Source organism: Podarcis erhardii (genome assembly GCF_964252035.2).
Source record: "Podarcis erhardii genome assembly, chromosome: 12".
In the NCBI taxonomy this organism is placed as follows: domain Eukaryota; kingdom Metazoa; phylum Chordata; class Lepidosauria; order Squamata; family Lacertidae; genus Podarcis; species Podarcis erhardii.
This window is the reverse complement of record NC_138513.1, coordinates 27,385,044-27,411,538: the sequence shown is the minus strand read 5'-3', so window position 1 is coordinate 27,411,538 and position 26,495 is coordinate 27,385,044. Positions and strand designations below refer to the sequence as shown.

Below are 26,495 nucleotides of genomic sequence, written 5' to 3'. Positions count from 1 at the left end.
TATCATCCTTTCCACTCTGTTCTGTTTGGCACTTGAAGGAGGGGTTTAAAGGCACCAAAAGCATTTTGAAATTCTTTCTGTTACTGGGGAGTAACATGAACTCAGCTGGTACCTTTGCCAGAGACAGACACCTGAGGGAGTATGCAACAGATGGTTAGAGTGAGGGAGGTCTAGCAATGTTGGATCTTGTGTATGAAAGATGGTTGTCCATCCCAAGCAGTCCTGGGAACAAAGTTATACAATATACTTTCAAGTGTCTGTATTATCTTCTAGAACTAGGAATAAAGTATGGTGTGCTGTGGAAAAAATTACGTATTAGCTCTAGTCAGGTGATATTTTATTGTTGTATATTATGCTTTACAAGTTTGACTGAAGCTCATTGAAAGCACTATAAAATTATACCCCAACACGTAAGAAATTAACTGCATGACATAAAGCATAGATAACAAAGGGTGATGGGAGACAGACGGAAAGGGGAAAAGCCAAGACAGAATCTACAAAAATGGGTAGTCTAATACTGATTAAAACTAGGAAATAATTTGCTTGGAGGTGGGAGGGTAAGTGTGGGGTTGGTGGGGCAATAAGTCAGCAATTCATCACTTTTGAGAACAGTTTGGTGTAGATCAACAGTGCACCAACAATACACAGGTTTGTTACATATAGATGCAGCTAATGCAGAAAAACAAGTTGATATTACGTGTAACAGAATTAAACTAGGCTACAATAAAGCAGTACACCAGTTTGTACTGCAGCCTTGGCACTTAGTGGCGGGATCATATTTGGTTTAGCAGAAGTGATATGATATGCAGGTCTCAATTTTTTGTGGAGTTTAATGTTTTTTGTTTTTGTTTTGGTCTTTTTCTTTAAAAAAACACATTATCCCTTTGAACCTTTCACATTTTACAGTACAGCTACTGATTGTCAACATTACTCTTGGAAGAAAAAGAAGAAGAAGAAGAAGAAGAAGAAGAAGAAGAAGAAGAAGAAGAAGAAGAAGAAGAAGATACTGTTACGAAAAATATTACAGCAATTGTTTGGAAAGAAGGTAATAAGAAGCAATCAATGGCTACTAATCTAATGCATTTAGTGATGGCCAAAGCAAAGTTCAATGCTTAAAGGGCATTATAGCCCAAGCTTCATAGAGATTATTGAAACATAGTATCAAACAGTATTTCCTTTTTAAAAGCAGCACTAGATCCTAAATTTGAAGGTCTATAAACTGCCTGGCCATCTTTTCTAGGACAAATTTACATGATTTGTGTAAGCAAAATTTTACCATGACTCAGATTTAAGATGAAAACAACAACACCACTTTCAAGTGATTAAAATGAGTAGCCACCTCCTGCTATCCATACAACCTTACCCTTAAAACATTCCTTCTTGTTATATAAACGTATATATAAAAAAAACTTAACTGAAACTCTTTTCTCATCAAAAATTTAAACACCACCCTGGAGGGAGTTGGTTTATTATTTTTTTCTTTTTTGAAGAGTCTACACTGTCATTTACATTATACATATGTATGCAATAGACATTTTAATAATATGGAATAACACTTTAAAATTAACTGTTTGGAAGATATTTTACAAAGACATCATTAAATGGTGCTTATTACATATTAACAGCATGTAAGGATATTCACTTGTTTGAACATGTACACATCCCTCCCCCCTCCCCCATTTAAACTACTAGGAAACACCAAACATTGGTGTATGCAGTTCTAAAAATCCTCAGATAAAAATCCAATACAATGTTTTCCATTTTTAAAAACAAAGCTTAAAATATTCTCTCTTTTTTTTGTTACAAGGATCATCTCTCTCTAATTTTGAACTAAAATAATTTTTCAGTTTTTTCATCTCTTGAACAAAGACAAAATTTAAAGTGAATTCACATACACATAGAAAGATAGCTTTTTCTTTTTAGAGTGCAATCATCAGGGATATTTAACATGAACAGACCCTCTCCCCACTGGAACGGTTGAAAAACAGTAGCCAATCAAAATTTGACCCTCAGTGTAGAAATTTTATTTTACAAAAGTAAACTTTAGTACTATTTGCTACTGAGACATTGCTTTCCACTGGTTTTTAAAATTAACCTATCTCAATAACCACTTTAAATGGAAGTATTTGCATAGAGCAGCCTTGTACTTTTTTTTTAAAAGAGACCATTTGACAAGTGTTGTAACACAAGATAAGGCACATGTTTTCAGTATTTGAAATTCAGAGCTAATTCCGAGGAGACAATTTTCTCCTAAAAGGTTTCTGTTTCTACCCTGTTCTACCTGAAGAATGCAGAAAAGCAACAAAACACAAAATCAAAAATCCCAGTCTTTTAACAAAGTAAAAACTCTGCACATATAGAATAATATCAAATTCTAAAGAAAAACAATATACATTTAATAGAGAAGGAATACACTGCTTATAGGTCTCTAGCTTTTTAAAAACAAACCAAAGTAATCACTAAATAGTCACAAAGTAAATATGATTTGTTCTTACAGTGAATCTCCTTTTTCCTAACAAGCTCCTTTCTGAAATAAGGTAGCAAAGTTGTGAGGCACTTAAGGCTAACTGTAAAGGAGGAATGCAACGGATTTGGTTGTACAAAACCTAAAACTGTGTATCAAACCCTTGTATTAAACCGTCTACTAAAGTGCTAGAACCTGACATGTAAAGTAAAAGGATAAGCTGAAAAACTACTAAATAAAGTTAACTGAAGAAAAGACATAAAAAATTGAGTGCTTCACTTGCTCCTCTATTTAGAACATGGCTTTTCAAAAGGCCTAAAATAATCTAAGATTAACTGTCTTATACCATTCCAAATAAGATTGTCGAAAGTGCCCATTTTATCTGCTAAACATAAAACCATTTGCCTTATCTTATGTTCTACAATGTGATGCAGTAATATTGCAATAGTGCATATTTTCACACTCACTGAAAATTACATGTGAACACTTTTAGGCCACAATTACAGCTCCAACTTCCACCTATGAATATTAGGTTTGGGATGACAAATCCTATATGCATGCGTTTTAAGTGCAACCACACATGATTTTCAATCTCTGTTCAATAATCCAGTCCTGATCTCTTTCTCTATATAACTTTGTTCTTGAACTACATAAAACCACTGGATGCCAAATCAGAGAAAGATCTGGATTCTGCTGGATGATGAAGAGGCTGAAGATGTGTTCCAGGCTGGGTGTTGACAACATCTAATTGCGGTGGATATGCATCATTCATATTTTCTCCATTAAAACTATTCTGGAACTAGAAAAAAAAAGGCAAGGTCTTATTAAAGATAAATTTCTTTCTTCTTAACACTGCTAAATTATATCCAGGTACAGAAAAAATGATCCTGCATGCAGTATCCTAATTTCACTGCTTAAGCAGAAAATATTTGATCCCAGCTAAGCTAGTTGCACTCGGGTCCTTTGGGAGCCAATGTGAAAAGTTATTTCAATGAAAACTAAATGCAACTTATCCCAACACCTGTAAAATACATAACACAGAATCTTAACGGGACACATTTAACAGGTAGTGGAAAGGACAACTGTTTTCTTTCCCAGCTTCCTGAAATGGTTCTTGCCTAGCAGGAAAGATTGGTTTCTGCTGAATGAAGAGAAAAGATTTCATTTCCCCCATTTCTTCTTCTAAGTCTCTCCATATAATACAGGTGTGTGTGTGTTTAAAAAACAACTTATGGTTTTTTATCTTCCTAGCATAGTATCTACCTAATATCTGCTCAAGCAGGCCTGTTTCATCCCCCTCACCCTCCACCCCACCTCACCTAAAGAGGATACCCTCAACAGTCCATAGGTGCTGGATGCTGACAGAATGGGCAAGCTCATTGGAGGTTTCATAATTTGCTTTTTAAAAGTACAAACTAATATAATTCTGCATACTTTGGCAGTCTACCAGGTATGTGGAACATACCACCTAATTTTAGGGTATTCCATTTCAATGCCAAATTATTAGAAGTTATTATGGTGATGAATTTGCTCTTTAAAAATTCATAAAATTTATGAATTCGGAATCTTTTGATACATGTTTAGCTAAACAGCCTCAGAGTATTTTGCATTTGGTGGCAGCAGATATTCACTGCTATTTAGTGCACTCTGGATTTTGCTCTATTTTTAGTCGCCCACCTACCCATGAAAACATTATTTCACAGGCAGCAAAGATCACATTTCAGTCTTTGAATCAAAGATCTAAATTTCACATTTTGTTTCAAATGCTTTAGTTTCAAGCTCTAACACAGGCAACATCAACAAAAACAGAAGTAAAACATCTAGCCTGGTTTCCGAATATGCAACATCTTCTGATTGAAGAAGTGTTCTATCAAATAGATTATACACAAGTATCAAATACAAATAGCTACATTTCTAACACTAGAACTTAGATATGCAGTGTACAATCCTATACATGTCTATTCAGAAATAATCTCCAATGAGTTCAATGGGACTTATTCCCACATAAATGTGTACACGACTGCAGCCTAAAACATACACCACTATGAACTGCTCCAACCTCCTGAAACCTATTTAGACTTTTGGATACTGAGCCATTTGACTGAAATCTTTTTGTCAGTTGTAGAGAAAAATTACAACAAAATCCAGCACTTGGAAGATAAAGCATATTTTGTATCACTTGATCTGACCACAAGTAAATCTCAGCACCTTAACAGGTCAAAAATTTAATTTATATTTCTGTCAGAATATTTTGGTGCCTGTTTTCCGGCTACCCCTAACTTTAGATCTTTCTAGTTTATATAACGGAAGTTCCACTAGCTCTTGTCTGAATCATTCCTTTCACTGAACTCTTCTTCTTAAGAGTGTTTTCAAGTTCATTTCAGGCCAAAAGGAGATGCTCCAAAAAGCCTGAAGAGAATTCTTCTTAAAATGAGTATAAAGTGCATCAAAAAATTACACATCAGCACCCTCAGAAATGGCTATAAATCATAAAGACAATCCAGTTCTATTAAATGCAACATTCTACAATGCAATTTTTGTTGAGACATGAATAATCACATGATCCAAATAATTACACCGAGAGGATGTATAATAATAAATACAGGCATTAACAAAAAGTCTCTTTGTGGGATGCATGGTGGATGCGTATGCAAAGGCTAGTGATGTTCTCTTAAAAAGTGGACTTGGATGGCCCCAGAGGAGGTTTTCTAAAAGATCAATAGCACCAACTAAGGCCAACGAAAGTGCAGCCAAGGGCTGTGCAAGCATACACTCCAAACTGCCAGAGCATGTTCTACCCCAAGTCATTGACCTTTATAGCAAGAGATCTAAATCCTACAAGCACAAAGCTTTAATGAAGAGTTTCATAGAATGCACAACTTATCATGTCATGGTTTGGCATTATATGCAAGAGTAGAGGAGAACCAAGCTTTAGCCTTATGTGCTTCTTTCCTCCTCTTGCGTGCTGGGGTTGTTTTCTTTTTCAGAAATGCAATGTTTCACAAAATTAACTGGTAACATATTGAATTGATACAAGTCAAATCTAAAAGCAATGTTATCAACAATTTTTTTCCAGGTGACTGCTCTTAGAAAAGCACATATTCTGATGCACACAAGCATTCTAAAACAAATGTTTCAGTGCCTTTCCCCCCTTTAATATCAAAATTTTATTTGAAACCCACGTTGAAGGTCTTAAATTTGAGCAGCAAACACCTGACAAAGATGTTATTTAATCCTGACAGTTCTAAGCCCCCCCCCCCCATATTTTCATCAACATGATGGGTGATTGTTCACTGGTGTCTGTGCATGAGTGGAATGGACTTTTGCTTGTGCAGCAAGACTTCTTCTGCCTCTCCTCCCATTTGCAGCCCCCTCCCAAATCTGCCTCAGAGGGTTAAGAGACATTCAGAGGGAGATGAGAGAGGTTCAGGGAACTCTGGGGGCGGGAAGGAAAGTAAAGTGAAAGTCCAGTCGGGAAAGAGAAAGTCCACTTACACTATACTGAATTTCACCAGGTATGAGGAAGTCAGCCTCTTTGATTTCAATGGATCAAAAGAGAGATGATATTAGGGACACGGGTGGTGCTGTGGGTTAAACCACAGAGGCTAGGACTTGCCGATCAGAAGGTCGGCGGTTCGAATCCCCCAACGGGGTGAGCTCCCATTGCTTGGTCCCTGCTCCTGCCAACCTAGCAGTTTGAAAGCACGTCAAAGTGCAAGTGGATAAATAGGTACCGCTCCGGCGGGAAGGTAAACAGCGTTTCCATGCACTGCTCTGGTTCGCCAGAAGCGGCTTAGTCATGCTGGCCACATGACCTGGAAGCTGTATGCCGGCTCCCTCAGCCAATAAAGTGAGATGAGCGCCGCAACCCCAGAGTTGGCCACGACTGGACCTAATCGTCAGGGGTCCCTTTACCTTTTTACACAAATAAAGAAGCTTAAATTTGATAAGATTTCATATGTCATTATTTGTAAGCATCTATTGAGTCTTGGAACTGTAAAAAATAATAATAGTTTGTTCAATTCATGTTTACTGAAATGAATAAGAGCAGTATGATTGCTGTTATATTTATTAAAGCAATGTGCAAATTTGGCATAATCTAGTTTAATAGCCAGGGATGGTCCCTGTAGCCTCATGCCATTCCTTATCCTGCAGTTTTCCCAACTATCCAACGCTTCCTCTTGCCTAGGTACAAATTAGTTATGGCCCATGTAGTGAGGGAATGGGAAGGAAACTTCTGGTTGTTGCTGTTGTTGTTATAGCTTATGGGAATTTCACATCCATGGCCATTACACTTGCAGTCCATAATGTTTATTACATGCCAAGTTTGTGTAAACAAGAATAATTCACTGTAGCTTCCGAACAGCACATGTTTTCAATGTGATTTTTAAAGATGAATATTTTTGCCGCAAGACATGGAGAGTATGGTCAGTGAAATGGTCTTGGGGGAACTGTCACAAGGGACTTTATACACCAAAGGATGCTACATTTTAGAAATCGATCTAGATCCCAAGGCTGCAGTTGAAGAAGACATAAACTCTTTTTAAAAAATCCTAACAGGATGAATGTGAGTCCTTTTAGAAAACCTCTAGTTAGGAATTTGGATATATGCTCCAAGCTAAGCAAAGAGAATGGCAAACCAAACAAAGGGCTTGTGTGAAAGTTTCTTTACATTTGTTGCCTGGCACATAAAAGTCTATTTTGGTTTTGAACATTATAGTTCTATAACACTTGGGGACAATTGCCAACTAATGAAAACTACTGTGGATGAAGATTTAGCTGTGGGCTTTGTTATAGGGTCTCAGACTCAGAATTCAAACTTACTGGAGTAAAAAAAAAGAAAAAAGTTTCAATGCATACTAAAGTAAACCTTCAAGCTGGGTGAGTCAGAGAGCTACTGAATGAGTCAAATATAATAGCTTGAAGGCAGACCCAGCTGCATTTCAAACAATGATGGAAAAATGTCAACTATTACAGCTATGGAAGGATTACAGTTCTAGCCACGCAACACTGTACTAATAGTTGAAAACATAGCTTTAAGCCGTGGTCAGCTTCTAATATCTTGTAGTGTTTTGATTTTTTTTCATGCATCTACAGCAGTACTTCGCCAGCGGAGGGTCTGGGGCCATCAGTGGGCCCATGTCTACTACTAGATGGGCATCCAGTGCTTGGACATACTGTAGCCTATTGGACTGACCAATGCAAGCGCAGCAGCATCTTCCAAGCAAGGCACATAGGAACATGTGGTGATTCTGAGAGCAAGGTTGTATCATGCAAAGTTGGAGGGGAGGAAAGAAAGAGAGAGATGGAAAACAGATGATGGAGAGACTGAGTAGCAGTGTAAGAGAAAGAAGAGAGTCGGAGGGAGACGAAAAGGAAAAGTGCCTACAACTGCAATATATATATAAATAAAATCAACAACATCAGGGAACAGAGAAGAAGGGAGTGGAAGTTGTTATAAGAGAAGGGCATATAAAAAGAGAAGAGATGTGAAGGAAGTCAGCAGATTGGTTTTTCGGGGTAGGGATAAGGTTATTTCATGGTTTGAGGTGACAAATTCAGTGCAAAAGGAGAAGGCAAGAATAAATGACAGGAATGACTTTTGAGACACATAGAGTGGGAGAGAAAATATAAAACAAAACACTTTCTCCACAAGGAGCCCCTGGTTTAGCAAATTCTACCTAAAATGGGGATGCTGAGTCACGACACCTCCAGAGCCAATGCCTATATTTAGGTTGAGAAAAGCTGAATGATGGACCTCCTTGCCACAAGGAAATTTATGTGGCAAAAAAATTAGCAATTTTCAAAGAGAAAGTAGGTGTCAATAGAAAATACCAGTAACTGCCAGCTAGTTATGCCAAGCTCTACCTCAGTCTACTATCATTTTGTGATTGATACTTCCTTTGGCTCTGTCATTTTCTGGCTCTCATGAATTTTCAGCCCTCTCAAGTAAAATCTGGGAGTAGAAAGTTTGAGAAATCCTGGTCTGCAGCAGCAAGTAATCGTTAAGATATATCAACGGGGTTTCACTTCCTGTGTGTTGTATACAAATTTAACAGAACTGAGGCTAAAATGGTTTAAAGATCAGAAAGTCCAATTTTTGTCCCAAGGCAAGATCCTCTTACGGATCAGCCCATATGAGAGTTTGCCAAGAGAAGCTGCCAGCTGGGGTTGGAAGAGTCATCACTAGACCTGACCTACACCAAATAACCATCATCAGCCACATCAATTTTCTTCTCCTAATGCTGTCCTAAGGAGATATTATCTATCCCACAAACTTCTGAATGCCAGCCAAAATTTATTCACAAATAATGTGAAGCCATTAAAGATAATATTGTCCTTCTACACTTATTTCGGTTCTTAAATAATTGTTCCTTATGACTCCAAAAATAATCTGAAAGCATTTGATGCTGACCATGTGAACACACTCAAATTATGTAGATATTGTTTAAATCTATTTCTTTCCCATGCAAAAGTGCATTAATCACTACTTTAAATATCTTAAATTACCTACAGTAATGTAGCAAAATTAAGTTTCCTGACCCTAATGAAGCAAATAATTCACCATTTGACATAACTGATCCTTTTTTCTTCATAGTTACAGTTTAAATAATTGGTAAGCAATAATGAGCCAGCAGAAGAAAAGGATTCTATTGGAGGGGTACCAGAAAATTTACGCTACCCAGCTAAGTCCTTAGGTCTCTTTAGGATGGCCCACTAAATAAAACTCCATGCACAAATTAAGATGCAAACCAATCAGATGGTAACAGTTCATTTGTACAATGAATTTGTATATTTAAAATTGTTAGCTAGAGAGCAACTCTCAGAACACTGACATAGCACATTTCCAAGTTAAAAAAAGCCAAACAAATAATTTCAGAAATGCCATACCTTGCTTAGCAATGCTTGCTGTCCAGATACCACAGGATTATACTGCATTTGTTCTGTGCTGTTTGGTTGAGTTTCAGATACACACTGATACATTGACACAGCACCTGCATAGCACGTCTGTGGAGTTACTATAACTTGCTGAGAGTTTACTCCACAAGGCTGGCTTTCTGGAACCTGCTGCAAACAACTGAGAAAATCCTCCAGACCAGAAGACCCAGAATAGGATGATCTGTCAAAGCTTCCTACTGGGAAGTCTATCTGTGTAAAATCTGAAAGCTGTGACACCATGCTGGTTGGCTGCTTGTAGGGAATGAACTCCTGCCTACATGCGTATGTTGCTGTGTTGACTTCAGATTTGTAAGGGAACTCCTGATTTACTTCCTGCATGCCAGAAAAGGCATACAGCTGTGTCTGTTGCTGTGAAGGGTTAAGGGGCATGCTGCTGACAGAGTTCCAGTTTGCGAGCATCCCATTGACCTGCATGTGCTTCATCTTCTGACACAGCTGCTGCTGCTGCTCCACCCCTGGTTGCTTCTGCTGCTGCTCCAGTTGCTGCTGCATTAAACAAGTAGAGTTCTGAACCATGGGCTGCTGTTGCTGCTGGCAACCCGAATACAAGAGGTCAGACTTGTTTAAAGACTCCTGAACATAGGTCAAGATTTCATCAGTTATATCTATGTCTCTAATATCATCTGCCCCAGAAAGTTCGTTTTTAAAAAACTCTTCATCCTGCTGAAAACATTTTATATCTTCAAAGTCAACACCCAGAGTTTTCATGATGTTGTACAGTTCACTGTTTTTGTTATCCTGGAAAAGTCCCACGCTGTCTTCAGGAAGCATCAAGTTGCTTTCCTGGGGGCACTCAGCCTGCTCCTGTTTCAGGATGCTGTTATTCCTCACTGGTAAAACATTATCCTGCCAATCGCAGGCCATCATGCTACCAAGTTCATCAAAGGTGTCCGCAAAAAGGTTCCTCTCAAAGGAAATTTTATTTGGAGCAGGTGGGCAGAGATACACAGATTCATCTTGCTGCAACATTGCACCCAGAAGTGAATTGGGATCAACAGATTCTTTGTGCAGTGTAGCCTTAGAAGAAGCTCCTTTCCCAATGCTGCTTTTAACCTTTGCCTGAGAAGAATCCATTAAGCCAGGCGGCTGAAACATCACTTCATAGAGCACAGCCTCACCTGTCGCGAACACGAAGGGCAGCTTCATGTTCCGCTTCCGTAAATGCTCTGCCCCTTCTTCATCTCTGAATTGCAAAAGAACAAGAATAGCAAGTTAATAGCAGTAACTGTAAGAAAGAAAGGAAAACCATACAGTCATATGGGTTACAGACGTGTCAAGTTACCTTTTTTTGGGGTTATGGACCGCTGAAACCCGGAAGTACCGGAACGGGTTACTTCCGGGTTTTGGCAGTTGCGCACGTGCAGAAACGCTAAATCACGCTTTGCACATGCGCAGAAGCACCAAATTGCAACCCGCGTGTGCGCAGGTTGCGAATGCTGTGGGTTGTGAACGTGCATCCCGCATGGATCACGTTCGCAACCCAAGCATCCACTGTATTTTACTTTAGTGCTACAACAGACTCTCCCAGTACCTGAACAGATACAGAAAGCAATTATAACTGGGGGAAAGGCACAGCACTAAAACTGTGCACCTATATAAGAAGCAGACACTAATGGTAGGCTGGGAGACAAGAAACATAATTTACATATTGACCTAGATCCAAAGGACCACATGACAGCTTCCTTATGCCTACAGGAAGTTTGAACATGTTTTTGAAAGACACCCCTAGCTTCTGCCAATTCCACATGGCAAAATGTTTTTGAAAGCAGAGGGAAGGGTGGGGAGAGATGACTGGACACTCTGCATCCTAGTCATTAAGTTCAATTTTTATATCGAAACTATTTGCTAATGGACACTAGAAATTCTATCAATCCTGTATCTATAAACAACATTCAATAATATGATGAATATTCTGCATAGCGTTAATAATCAAGAACAACAACTAAAAGGACACACAAGTATTTTAAATGATTTTGTCATTCACAGAAACATGTTACAGAATATTTACTTTTCTGTATTTAGGCGAAGATCCAAAAAACTGAAGATAGTTCTATGCACCTCAGGGGGCATCAAACCTTTCTGATTAATAACAGTTCCCCTTGCTGTATGGGAAATAGCTTTTTCAAACTGAGTAGAGTTAAAAGCAGCTTGTGATACTGTAGTTATTCTTCGGAGACAATAAAAGCAAATAATTTCACACTGGGCTAATGCAAGCCTCTACCATGTACTTGTTTTAGGTTTCAGTCTATAAGATTATTAACCCACTGTATCACATTTTGAAGGTTACTAGTAACTCATACAGCAACACCACAACAATTAAAAAAGTTTAATATAATTGTTTTAAATACATATTGCCCTGTAAAAAGGGCCAAACTACCCACAGAGAAAAGAAGAACAAAACAACATTAAGCAAGTCCCTAAACCAAGCAAGGCATTGTTTCAGATCCCAGGTAAAGGAAGCGCTGATTAACTGTGGTTAAGGGGGAAGCAGGCATTGTCAAGATTCTCATAACTAACCACAGAACCAGCATTTTGCCTGCACTTGCTCCATAGGAAGATAATGCTTTTAGTGCGAGGATAGGAAGTACAGGGCTAGAATTCTCCCCATAGGAAAAACTTTTTTTTGTTATATATCTCTGTTTTGAATAAGATATCCTTAGATCATCCCAACTGCAGTGTCTCTATAAGTCAGTGGCTACTTACGTAAGAGGTCTCTGTGTAGCGATAATATAATCTGGTCTCCCATTTTTGTAAACCAGGCGTGCGTTTGCTTGAACCCAGGCCCATCGATTTTCTTTGGTAAGAAGTCGAAACACAGTCATACCACTCTCTCCTGTCTTCATCACTAAAAAAATTGAGCAGGAAAAAAGAGAGAAGCATCTTTAATGATGCCCAATAAAAAGTTTGGCATTCCTATTTACATAGAACTTACAAACTAATCAAATCAAAACTACTTAAAAGGTTAAGTCCAGCTAATTTTCAGGATCAAATGCATATCCACTTAAATGGGCCTTTGCTTATGACTGACTCACGTCCCATTGATTTCAGTGGTTTACTCTAGATATGACGAAGTTTGAATCCAACCTACTGTTCTGTATTCTATTCTCAACAACACAATGACTGCATTTGCATGCCAGGCTAAAACATGGTTTGCTGAGAATGCACAAGCATAATTAAGTCTCAGGATTGTGTGCTGGACATAGAACTTCTCTTGTATAGCTGGAATAACTTTTGAAACTTTTCATTCTGCTTCTAGCAAATCACATTTCCCTGCACTGTACAGTCATGAAATTGTGGTAAATACAAACTGTGGTTAGTTTAAACAATTTGGCTTCAGAAAACTATGTTTTGAATTTGGCTTGATTTAAACTGACCATAGTCAGTGTTAAATTCCGGTTAACTAAATCTGTCAATAAAAGCTTCCAAAATTATCTTCCGAGCTGTATAGGAGAAGTAAAAGAAAGTATGCAAGCCCAAGTTCATTGCAAATTGTACATAACATGCTAAACCATGGGTCGGTATTATGTACAAATATGGCCAATATTTCATAGCTAAACAGAAATAACAGCTATGGAACCCAAGAGGTTTCAACTGCAACTTAATTTAAAACTTTTCAGTATTTTGGGGGGAAGGGGTGTCTCTAAACAGGATAAAAATATGGAATATTTTAACTGGTTTTAGAAAACAAAGTTATTTCCCATATTAATGGAAACTGTAGTTTAAAAAAAGCTTTCAGCAAGGAAAGGAGAATGTAAGGCAAATTACATTCAATACACTCAAATAAAATGCTGTATAGGACAAAGACAGAGTACACCCCTTCAGCAGAAGCTATAGAGATGGTCAAAATTTGTGACAAAGGGTTTCAAATACATCAAGGTCAGAAAATGTTCTAAATTTAGACTTTGACTACTTTGAAGAGATTTTTTCCATCTGCCTGAGAAAACTGCTGAACTGGCAGCAAGAGAGGCAGAGAAGAGGAAGTGCAAAGAGCAGGATGTGACAGGAACATGGAGAATGAAGCTAAAGGAATCCACATGGGAAAATTAAACACTGCTTCTTCCAACGTAAGCTCACATGTTTGGTCGAAGAACATGTCTAGAAAAAAGCCCTTATTAGAAAAACAATAAGGTTAATTTTGGATACATTTCTGAATTTATTTTGGCACACTTTGTTCTGCTTCATGGCTCAGGAGAGGAGGGCACTCACTTCGGACATGATTCTCAGCACAATAAAGCATATCAGCTGCATGGATAAACTGGTATCCTGTTCCTCTCATGCAGAGTTCTGCTTCAGTATAACCCAGCACAATTCGGCCTCTGCAAAAGATATTTAAAACATTTTAAACATATTATGCAATCCTTTCACAGCTCAAGAGCTTGAAGAAAAATAAATAAAACAAAACCCAAAATAAAATCAGAATTTCCCACTGAAAATCTGAACAAGCAGAAAACAACAACTACTCGGCAATTCGCAACAGCTAAATGTTGCCCAAAATAACAACAACAACAACAACAATAATAACAGTAAGTACAGTAGGCCAGTATCACTGATCAGTGGATCCTTTTTAAAAATTGTTTTTAAAAAATTTAAAATTGTTTTTATTTTTTATCCATGTCATTTTAAATTGTTATTGATTTTAATGCTGTATTTTTTTAGTTTTAGATTTTATGATTTATGTGGAAATTGTTTTCCGTTTTGTTGTGTACCTTCTGATGTGCTCTGTTTATTGTTTATGACTTTTGTTATGTTGGTAATTATGTAAATCTTGTCATGCTGTAAGCCGCCTGTTTTAACTATGGAAAGGCGGCATACAAATAAAAAACAATGATGATGATGATAGAAGAAAAGTGTCCCATATCTTGCTTCCTGAAAATGTGGCTTAAATTCATTATTGACCAGTAATTCTCTGAAATATGTACATTTTGGTCATTAAAGATGAAGAAGATCATGAATAAAGCTGTACTTATTTAGAGGAGGTAATTAATTGAACTTCAATGGAAAGGGTGCAAGGACTAAGGATGCAGAACAATTGCCACCGGGGCTACATAGACTTATATATTACAACTTTAACCTGTACTTCTGAATTTCAGCTATAGTGTATAATTATTCTCAGATAACCTTGCACTTACTTTGCATCACATCCTATAGGTGTGAAGTCTAGCTTATGCTTAGTTCTGAAGATGAAGTTTTTGGTACGTATTTCAAGAATGGATGGAGGCTGAAGTGGAGTAGCCACTGCAAACAAAGCCAATTGGGGGGATATAGAAGCGCCATCCTTTCCTTTCTTGTTCTGTCCGTGGAGAAACTTTAGTCTCCCTTGAAAATTCATGGCCTTTAAAAGAAGAAAACGGGTTATAACCTCATGCCACATTTTTAGATACAATTTCATTTTTGTTAGATATAGCTGTGATAAGCTATGCCACTGTATATTTTAAACATCATCCAAAAGAGCAAGTTTACCCAATTTTACTATGGGACGACCAATCATGTGAAAGGATAGTGAATCTTAAATTAAGAGATCTGCTGAACAGCCATTGCATCATGCACTATTGAGAGTGAATCCCTTTACTGTTATTTCACAAGTAGTTACTTTTATGCAAATATGCAGATTACTTTTTTATATTGTTTAAACAATTCTTTTGAAAGTACAGTCATACCTCGGGATACGAATGAGGTGGGTTGCGCGTTTTCGGGTTGTGGACCGCGCCAAACCTGGAAGTACCGGAACGGGTTACTTTCGGGTTTCGGCACTTGCGCATGCGCAGGAACACAAACTGACTTCACTGGTACTATTAGCTAGGGATGATGGGATTTGTAGTCCCAAAACAGCTGGAGGGCGAAGTTTGTCTATGCCTGGCTTAAGGCTATGCACTTGCTAGCTCCGATTCAAGGTCAATATAGTCCTACTCACGCATACAGGATTCAGAAGTGGAATAGCTATGATAGCTTTTTGTTTCTTTTAAAAATCGAGTGAAAAATCTGAAATCATAGTATCCTGTTAGGTGTGAACCAGACATTAATGCAACTCTGTACTCACCAAGAACCCAGATGAATTATCCAAGAGACAGCGTAATCTACAGATGAAGTTTCGTTCCATAAAAGAGGAATTCTCTGGAGGTAGCTGCTCTGGGTTATAATATGTTGCTGACTGTGAAAAGCCATTATCACCTATATGAAAAGATCATTTAAGACTTCCTTTTAGACAAACATTTGTTCATATGATAATGGCAACTCCCTTTGTAACCAAGGTTTCAAATACTATTCTAAACAAGAATGACAGTGGGAGGTATCGCTAAGGCATAACACACTTTATAAATATCTGCCATTTGGAAAACCTCTAGATGTGTGATGCATGTCCCATTAGTATCAGTCCCCGTTACAGATAAGCACCTTTGCAGGTAGTAGGAGAGAATGCAGTGTGAAGTTTTCTCCCCAATACCTATAAACATAAACATTTCTTCATAGATATGTCTCGTAAAGACAGACACAAATTATTTGCTAGTGCTACTACCAGATACTAACCTTGCATTATCTGTCCAGAATCTGTAGAATGTACGGGGTTCAGAGCCCAGTGAAGCTGGCGCTGGAATTCTGGTCTGTCTTCCGTGTGAATTAGTTCAAATACACTCTGGTGTATAATATCAGACTGTATTCAAGAGACAATGATAGCAAAGAAAATGCTAAGTAATATTGCTGTGCTTTATTGCTACAAAGATTACAGTTCATCACATTTTAAGTAAGACAGTCCATTACAGTTAATGGACTCCTATAGAATTAATCCAGCAAAAACCAGTTTTTTAAATCCTTCGTAATTGTTTATTAAAACTATTTGTACAATTGGGAGCAAAACAAAGACCACAATATCCTTGCAATACATTCAAAAGGTGCTAAGCATATAAGCGTATCTTGAACAGGGTTGAAACTGGTCTGCTTATTTCAAATCTAACTAGAGTATACATTCAACTGATGCAGTGCCAGCCAAAGTTCCAACAACTGGATATAAGTTAGGTAGTGCTTAATTCAGAATCAAGATAATAAAATATATTACCTTTTTTTTTTTTTTAAAGGGACTAGTCTACTAATCAAAGTCACATTTATGCTGTGGACTTAAAATCAACTTTAAATCTCATAGTAAGAACATTATTTTTTGAGGGTGCTGATGATTGTTTGGAGTTCTTAATCCTTTCACAGGAGCTACACAAATTATTTACTTATTTTCATATTTTGTGCAACACTTGGTGACCCCTCTCCTTCTGACCTTCCTGTGTTTCACACATGTGCTTGGAATTGTTCTTGAGGCCTTTGCACTGAAAGTGAGAAGGTGGAGGGCTGGTGCAAAACACCCTTGTGCTACCTACATACATTCACATGGAAACCTCAAGAGAGCTACTGATAGCAACAAGTGACAGAGCCCAACTCTCCATATAATCTCCCCCAGTGTCTTCATGGAGCAGTTAAATTATATGAGACAGAAGGCTGGAAGTTTGAAACAGAGGTAGTTTTTAAAATAGGCCATAGTTTCTTTATAAGAGGTTTCTCTACAGCTTGCATCTACCATTGCTACCCAGGGAGGTACCATTTCTGGGATTCCTCTAGAAGCCACCATGACAAATAAATTTGCCTTTCGATACACGAAGTAGACCTGAAACTTTGAAAGTACTCCTTTTTGAAAGAGGAAAAAGTGCTTACCTGCTGAAAACCCAAGTAATCCTGGATTGTAGAAGAAACATAAAATATGAGTGCATCTGACGTGACCACCAGCACAAAGCCGTTTAATGCCTGAAGATAGAACAGCAACAAGTTTAATTTGAAAAATACATTGATACTGCATGTTGAAAAAGAGGATTTAAAAATGTAATTTAATATATATTACAAGAAGCACAGGAAAAAAGTTAATATAGCCACACTTATTATTCTGGCCAATACCAAACAGCAAATCAGCAGCAGAAAACCATGTTAAAGACTAAGTTTTCGATTTTCAAAGCATTTACATAAAATCTACAATAACCCCCAAGAGTGAGATTGCTAGTACATTAGGCATGCAATACTAATGTCCAAGGGTTTTATGATGTGAAAATTAAATCCAAAGTTAAATCGAAGACACTTGTGTAATAATGTTAATGTTCGATGATCATTTCATAGGAATGTTACCTTAGAAATTGCATCTGGGAAAATGTGGTCCATCATCTAATCTAACATCTACTATGTCTCTTGGGAAGAGGATTAGACCCATCTGGCTGGCTGTTTTGCCTGGGTTTGGGCAGCTCTAGATACCGTCACCCAATTTGTCACGACTGTCCCATGAAAAAGGAGTCGGTTTTTGTCTACGTTTGGGTGCCAGCTGCCAGCAACACTAAAGGAATCATGCACCAAGGCTGTAGCCCTGCTAGCTACTGGGTCTGCTTCATTAGTTTATTTCTTGCACGGAATGCATTGTCAAAGCAACAACCAGCAGGAGACAACTCTCCTGATCTCTGCAGTGCATTCAGGAGAAGGCGGAAAGGAGATGCAGTCCTTCCTTCCCCTGGCCTGCTAATTAAACATTAGCCCCACCCTAAAATGGATTCAGGACCAAATCTGGTCAGGTGTTCCCCAGGTCAGATCAGGGCTCTGTGTCAGGCGGTGGGGGCTGAGTACAGCCCTCAAAACTAACAACTTATACTATTCATTTAAAAATCTCAATCTGTTTTAGTTTCTTAGATTCCCAGGCAACACTGGGCACTTTCAGGTAGTGTTACTATAAAGCATCAAAGGATTCTGCACACATTTACAGATTAAGATACACCCATGATGTTATATGCTTAATGCTTTAATTATGGGATTTTGAAAATACATATGCGGTCCAAAGCTGAGGACCTAAAAACCTGTAATTCAGATCCCAACTTACTAGTTGGATTTAAGCCCGAAATACTAACATCCATTCTGGACAGTGTTTTAAAGAAGCTAGGAAATTAAATTATGCAAATAAGTAAAATGAGCAACATAGTGTGTATTTAACAACTTGCTTGGTTGTCATAGGTGACAAGGAAATCCGTACAGGCCAGTGAGTGGGCTGGCAGAAGATGGACAAATTTCTCCTAGCCTGTCAGTTTAGTATTTGTGCTAAAGGTTGAGGAAAGAAAGTCTTTTCCACTGTGACCAGGACATAAATGCACTAGACTGGTGGAAGAGGGGTGGGCCATTCCATCCCTCCTTTGCCAGTTAAAGCCAATAATTTTATTAGCCTGTATTTCCATGAAGAAGGTTCTCCCTGTTCTGTAGCCAAAACTGAAATACAGGCCATTATCTGACTAGTGCATTTTTTTTTTAGTAGCCTAGTAACTTTTGTAGGCTGACTTACAAGGCTTAGCTAGTAAACAATGATTTTCTGGCTCAACCCATTATACATAGTAAGGCATTATGTTCTAGATCTTAGAAAAAGATTAAAGAAAAGCCTGAAGTGGTAAGTGGAATAGATGCAAAGTTTTTGCTTATGCTTCTATTGATGAATGAAGCAAATTAAACCCATGTTCCAATATTATTTCCCACAGAAATTCTTTCAACATAACCACAAGTACCTGTAGTAAAAGTTCTCCTTCCAGCATGGTCTCTCTAGGTTTTATAGTTCTGCTGCTTTCTTGAATGCCATTTCTGTCAGACTTTGCAGAACTGGATGATTTTAGTGCAACTGCAGAAAAAGAAATAAAAATGTAACATTTCTGTGAACAAATTATCACTTGAGTGGATTAACACGAAATACCAAAAAAGTACTGTTTCCAAAACTACATATTCTGGAAATGCTTATTTAAGAGCAAACAAAGTGCTTGATTAACCTGAAGGTAGGCTGTATGAACTCTGTATTGATTTGTAATGTTTTGTTGGTCTCTGGACCGTAATAAAGATTGTTGTTGTTGTTATTTAAGAGGGAAAACTACAAAAATAACAGAGTAAGTTTAATTCTAATGCTGCAACATTTATAGGATTAAGCTTTCTCACAAAGGAATTGATTCTTGTATTTGCTCCAATTCTTACTGCTACAAATTCTCATGTAGTTTTGCCTTTTAAAACAGGATAACACAGCATGTCTCATTCATATATATATATATATATATATATATATATATATATGCTTTCGTAGATTTTCACGGGTACAGGAATGCAGGTTTTGGTGTCCTCGGGTGTCTTCCCAAGACACCGCAACCTTTACACGGGAAGACACCCGAGGACACCAAAACCTGCATATATATATATATATATATATATATATATATATATATATATAAAATAAAAAACTCTGCAATTATATGAAGAAGCTAGTTCAACATTTTGCATTATTAATTTTATATTTAACAGGGAAAATGAAGTGAACTGTTTTTCATTTTAGGGTTTCATAATTTTGAAGATATACGAAACCGCTTTGGCAATAATTAAGTTATAAATGAAAGGAAGAGTGAAGCTAGTAAGAACACTGATTGGAGAATATTGATCAAAAGCTCAAGAAGCTGTGACTACATAGCAGAATTTCACTGAACGGCTGGGACTGGGGGTGTGGAGACAAGGAAGCATGCATGCTACCAATATGTTCACTGCATTTTGAGGGCAAACTGCCATGAAACACATGAAGTTGCTGTTAGAAACACACACCACGCACACATTCTAGCTGCCTGGAACTAGTATTGTGGTTTTCTGCTCTGTGACCTGATTTTTCCTGCCTAGGAAGCTACAATTTTCAAGAATTATGTATATTTGATTTTTATTTGACTCCTATTTTCATTTTTGGCAATACATAAATTAAGACCATCTTAAAAAGAATTCCGTAGGCAGCTCCAGTCTTCGTTTAAGCACATGCTTTTTTTATACAGAAGGGTCAGTTCTCTAGTTTTTGTCACTAGGTCATGTTGTTTTGGTGCAGTGTGTTCTCTTGTTCTCCGCCCAGAATGAAGCCTCAAATGCAGGTTTGCAGAACAATAAATCTATTCTTCAAGCCAAGCTCCACAGAAGGAAGGTGACATGGAGGGGTGGGGTGGGGAGGAAGATCAGAAAGAAAAGAAAAGAAGACATATCAGCTTCCTTGAGGAAGGCCCCAAACAATACACTATGCAAAGTTTCGAAGTCATGGGACTCCACTTAGTGTGTAGTCTGAGTCTCCGGCTCTGGCTTCCTAGAGACCAAAATGCCAGGTCTGGGAATGCAGCTTCCCTAGCTTTGCTTCCTACTATGCAGTCCTAAAATAAAGCCAGATATTGTGAATGAAGTGGATGCCCCTCTATGAGCAGGCCATTGCCCTTCTCTCACTTCCATTAGATGAAACATATTTGAAAGTGAGAAGAAGCATGTCACCGGTGATATGCTGCTGGACACACAGTTTTTTGAATGAAGCACCCTCTCTCTCCCCAAACTAAAATGAGAAATCAGACAACCTGCTCTCCCTAATCAAACAGTCTCCAAATGCACCACATTCCTTGATGTTGATACATGAAGTCATTTTGTGTTCCAACGCTGGAGTTCAAATATTTGGTTTATTTCTCAACTCACAAAGAAGCAAATTTACAAGATGCAACTTACAGAAAAAAATCATAGCCTCATCGTACAACGTTCACTTGAGTTTCATGCAAACTGATGGCTGGGATAAAATAAAAATTATCACATATCTCCTTGGAATATCTGTATCACTGAATGACATGGGCAGGTTTCAGAGAACTGTGAACAGAGTTCTGCTTCTGCAGCAGGACTTCCCCACCTCCTCCTTCCCACTGAAGCTGTATGAGCCCACAAAACCCATTCTCATGGGGGAAACAAGCAGAAATTGGAGATACCACTCTTGCCCTTCAACCACTCAAAGGTTTTTCTGGGTCTCACCCTTGGCTTTACAGATAAATATTTGGCTTTAAACCCAATTATAATTAAAATACATAAAAAATCATAAGCCCACTTCACACTCCCACTAGTGGATTGAAAAAGGCCAAGAATTTTCTGCACATAGCCTGGTTTTCTCAAAAATTAAAACTCAAGCGCATTAAATCCAATCTGCCAGTTCAAGCACAAATATTTTAGATAGCTTACAGGCTTACTAAATTCTACTAATAGAATACCACCACTGTTAGTAAGAAACAATAGCAGTCTACTGCAAACAAAGGCATATTATAATCTACTGAACAGAGTTGCACTGAATTTTTCAAGAGCAATTTTCTTAAAGCATTCTATCACAGGAAAAAGATGTGCCCTCAACAGGCATAAATTGTTTAGACATTCTGTGAATGACATTTTGTGCCACTTTAAATTCAAATCTGTTTCTCTGCATACAAATATGCATGGTCGAGAGAGGCAGATACAGGAGGCAGGATATCTAAGTAGGCTGAGAAATGGTACCTGATAAAAGTTTAAGAACACCAGTGATCTTCACTGACCCCAAGCAAAATAACTTTTGCACATTTAAAGTATCTGTTTGATTATCACTGAGGCTAAGGCTACCAGCACAAGCTTCTCTATTTCCCAATCATACTGTAGTCTCAAATCATCCATCATTCCCTAGTCATACATTAACTTGGTATGGTAATGGAGGATGGACTTAATGTAAACACAAAGCAAATGAAAACAAATAATTATTCCTCTTCACTGTAGTCTGTGTCAGTGGTCAGTGTGCATGTGTTTCTCTATTTTGCCACCTTCGTAAGGTCTCATCTGCACATATACTTGAAGGTTTCAGGAGATCTTGTCACTTGATTCTTATCAAACCTCTTGGGCATGCAGGTGATGGTTTTTATCATCTGTGGGATACCTTTTCAAACTTTGATTTTTAATCTCAGGGAAATTTGAAAAGCAATGTGACATGCTTTCAGTGTTAAGGGAACCTGAGTGCATACCTAGGTCCTTTTGTAGCTTCTAGCTTTGAAGACTGAAAGAAAAAGATTTAATCTTAGTCTGTATTAAAGAAAACTAAAGTACTTGTATTATACTGTGACTGAATGATGCAACTCCAGAAAACTTATGGAGGAAGTAAAAAAGTTAAAGTTCATATTGAAAATTACAAAAAACTGTATATAGTATGCAGCTTTAGAGAATTCTAATATAGGGTGCTTATTTAGCATTTATAATGCAATGGTGTGTTTTATTATTATTTTATATTTCTTTACACCTCATCTTTCTCCTTTACAAAGAAAGTATTTGGGCTAAGGGGGGTGGAATGTGGTCCTAGAAAATGAAAGAGAAGTTCTGGGAAACACTGGCATAGAATATTTCACGTTGGTGGCTGAAACTAAACCTTGCTTATATTATTTGCCATTCTGAAGCTGACTTCTTTTGATGGAGATAAGCTTAAGAACAGTAACAAGATTAAGCACAAAGAAGCACTGGCTGAAAGAACAGAGAACAGATGAAGATTAGATACATCAAAAGCTGTAGAAATATTGTTCACAATACGAAGACCAATGGCCATCCCAGTCAAACATACTGTACTTCAGAGGTGCCACTTACAAGCATGTTGCTTTAGGATAGAACAAAAAAACCAAGGATGAGAAATGTTGCCTAGTGCCTGACATTAAGGAAGACAGGAACTGTCTTACACAGAGCCTCAGTCTTCTCTACACTGTCTGGTAGCAGGTCTCCTGTTTTTCCCTACTTGGAAATACTGGGGATTGGACCTGGGTCATTCTACATGCAAAGCAGATGTTCTACTACTGAACTATGGCCCATCGTATGATCACTTCTTTCCGTTGCTGAGAATCTAGATGAAGACCTTAGGGTAAAACCTGTCATTGATATTTGTGGCTGCTACAGTTTCCACAACTTCATTTTTGCAACTTGCCCATTGTCAGATGGCATTCACCATACGTTCATCTCCAAATACTGATACAAAACTGCATATGGTACACAATTGTTTATGTATGTACGTATCCCCCACCAGACCTCCATACCTAGTATGTGAACATCAGAAACTGGCTGGTCCTTTAACTGTGTGGAACCCTGCTCACTATAACAACTAGTACTGCACAACTTATGATTCCACAATGCTGAAGGCAGTCCACCAACCATATATTGGGGCAAACTGTGCTTTACACCACTCTGCTTATTGCAGTGCTCAGGCAGCAACAACAGAATGTTTATCAAACTCTTGAAGGACCACCATTCATGATTCGTTGAGTGGGTTTGGCTGGTTGGGTTATACACAGAGGCCAAAACAACACTGATCTTACTTAATGTTCTACCACTGAACTATAGCCCTTAATTGTGCTACAGTTTTCTTAGAAGCTGCTGCCAGGATGGGAGCAGCCACTGTGACCATATAACACCAATCCAAAAAGATTCACATTGGCTCCCAGTACGTTTCCAAGCACAATTCAAATTGTTGGTGCTGACCTTTAAAGCCCTAAACAAATTCGGCCCTGTATATCTAAAGGAGCGTCTCGACACCCATCGTTCAGCCCAGACACAGAGGTCCAGTTCCAAGGGTCTTCTGCAGTTCTCTCAATGTGAGAAGTGAAGCTGCAGGAAACCAGGCAGAGGGCCTTCTCAGTAGTCACGCCTGCCCTGTGGAACACCCTCCCATCAGAGGCCAAGGAAATAAACAACTTCTAAACTATCTGACGCTTAGAAGATATCTGAAGGCAGCTCTGTATAGGGAAGTTTTTAATGTTTTATGTTTTACTTTGGCTTTATAATTTGTTGGAAGCAGCCAAGTGCCATATAAATAATAAATTATTATTATTAGAAGTGAATCCCACAGTGTTCAGTGAAACTTATTCTCAATTGTAGTAATAGATGTCTTCTTTTATATTTTAAAAAATAAACTACAATAATAACATGGCTGTTCCAAATAATGCCAATGAAGATAATCAATTTGCAATGAACTTCCATAAGTTAAGTAAAAAGGGGGGACATTTTAGAATACCAAATATTAAGTTGTTGATGGTTGTTTACCAGCTTATGTTAATTTCAGGAGACTGACTTCTCTTTCAGATTAGGTAGCTGACAAAACAACACTGAAATGTCAGAACCACTACATGCCATGATACAGAAGAGCTTCAAAATTATACTTTCAGTGAAAACACATATATCATATAAGCACAGAATTGTAGTGTTGGAAAGAGTCCCAAGGGTCATCTAGTCCAGCCCCCTGCAATGCAGGAATCACAACTTGATCATACATGACAGGTGGCCATCCAACCTCTGCTGAAAAACCTCCATGGAAGGAGAGTCCATCACCTTTTCTGGGAGTCAAACAGCTCTTATTGTGAGAAAGTTATTCTTGTTTATTCAGAATCTTCTTTCTTGTAACTTGACCCCCCGATTCAGGTTCTAGTCTCTGGAGCAGGAGAAAACAAACTTGTTCTATCCTCCATGTGACAACCCTTTAGATATTTAAAGATGGCTATCATATCGCCTCTCAATCTCCTCTTTCCCAGGCTAAACATACCCAGTTCTCTCAACCATTTCTCATAAGGCCTGGCTTCCAGACTAATCTGAAAATCTGCTCTTTTCCTTAGCTAATGAAACAACAATAATTTTTGTTTTATGGAAGAGTGGGGGGGGGGACACACACAAGGCTGAAGAAACAATAGGAAGAATGGGAAAGGTCACAGTTTTCTACTTGCTGCTCTTCAAGGAATAGTTTTTGAAAGCAGTTAAGGGTGAACACAGTGTATATATTCCACACCAAGAAGGTATTTAACAAGACGCGACAAGCAGGCAATGCCTGCACACCTCATCCAGACAGAGTAGTATTTTTTGTGGCTCTTTAAATCTAATCATTTCAACTTCAAAAAATGGTTAGAATTTCAAAAGATTAAAAAAAAATTAAAATACAAATTCTGTCTTGAAATACTTCAATTTTCTAAACAAAATAATTCAACCAGCTTCAAATTAAGAACCCCCCCCCCAACTACAGAAGATATAAGATTGTTCAAATATATACTCAGTTTAAAATAGGCGGCGGATATACTGGCTGAGAAAGCACCTGGGAACAGAGTTTAAGACTCACCATCTAAATATTTAATAATCCACCAACAATATGAATGAGACTATATGAGACTCATCAAGAAAGCTCATAACCTTAGCAACTGGCAACCTGAAGGGCAGGCTGAAGGGCAGCCACACCATACAAAAGATGCTTTGGGAAAACAGCTAGAGTTAATTCTGGACCCCTCCCCCATTTAATACCACCACAAGAGAAACATCTTGACTATAGCAGGCTTTGGGGAAACAAGGCACTTAGAAAAGGTTTCACACAATGCAAAACAATGATTCATTTGCAAATTATAGCAACTTCCAAATTTCAAGTCTCCTAAATAAAGCAAATCCTCATAAAGATCTTTATAAGACGTATGCTCACAACAGTATCCAAAATATTATCTGTTTTTAGGGGCATTTCCAATGACAGATTAAATGTCATTTAACAGATAACAGAAAACATTCAGCACTTAATATACAAGAAAAGGCTCTAGTCCATCATTTTATTTCAAAAAAGGAAAAAGGAGATCTTTTAATTTTTGATTGCACCTACGGTGCAGTGCATCAGATATTCTGTACAAATGTTTTAATTTGTAATAGCTTCTGTTTGGAAAGGAAAAACTAGTTTCCAGGGCATTGGTTAAACAGACACTTTTGAGCATTTTTGTGTGGATGCAGATGCCTTTCGAAAAGCTATAATTATATAGCGTAGTCCAAGTTAGCAGGTGTTCCTTTAGTGCAAGACAATAAATTATTAATCCATAGTTGCATGTGAGGGGGAAAGGCTTTGTCACTGTTAAGAAGGTCGCTGTTTCTCAAGCCTCACCCCCAGCATGACAGGAAAGTTATATTATCTTACAGCACAACTGCAGTGTCCCTGAAAGCTTGAAGAAGTAAAAACCGTTTAAATCATGAACTGGCATACAAAGAAAATCAATCTCACTACTTACTTAATGGATAGGTGCAGGGAAAAGATGCAGGAAGCTGACATTTTTTAAAAAACCAGGAAGTCACATTTCTCACTAAACCTGCCAAGAGAGGGTGTAGGCCCCCGTATTCTCACCACATGCCCCCAAACAATGCAATTCTCTTCCAAATGGGATGGGGTGGGGGAGAGATCATCCTCACATCCTACTGTGGCCACAGG

General features: G+C 38.0%; 1 protein-coding gene across 1 annotated transcript in view; it reads right to left on the bottom strand.

Annotated features, from left to right (window-relative positions):
• Positions 1 to 320: 320 nt before the first annotated feature.
• AHR (aryl hydrocarbon receptor) overlaps positions 321 to 26,495 on the bottom strand; it is a 48,119-nt gene continuing 21,944 nt past the window's right edge. The window contains exons 3-11 of the mRNA XM_081834695.1: positions 18,982 to 19,091; positions 17,114 to 17,203; positions 15,947 to 16,070; positions 15,462 to 15,592; positions 14,554 to 14,756; positions 13,631 to 13,740; positions 12,128 to 12,269; positions 9,356 to 10,607; positions 321 to 3,263 (exon numbers count right to left, since the gene is read on the bottom strand). Of these exons, the coding sequence (XP_081690821.1) occupies positions 3,111 to 3,263; positions 9,356 to 10,607; positions 12,128 to 12,269; positions 13,631 to 13,740; positions 14,554 to 14,756; positions 15,462 to 15,592; positions 15,947 to 16,070; positions 17,114 to 17,203; positions 18,982 to 19,091 (2,315 nt within the window). The 3' untranslated portion in view covers positions 321 to 3,110. The remainder of the gene's footprint in view (positions 3,264 to 9,355; positions 10,608 to 12,127; positions 12,270 to 13,630; positions 13,741 to 14,553; positions 14,757 to 15,461; positions 15,593 to 15,946; positions 16,071 to 17,113; positions 17,204 to 18,981; positions 19,092 to 26,495) is intronic.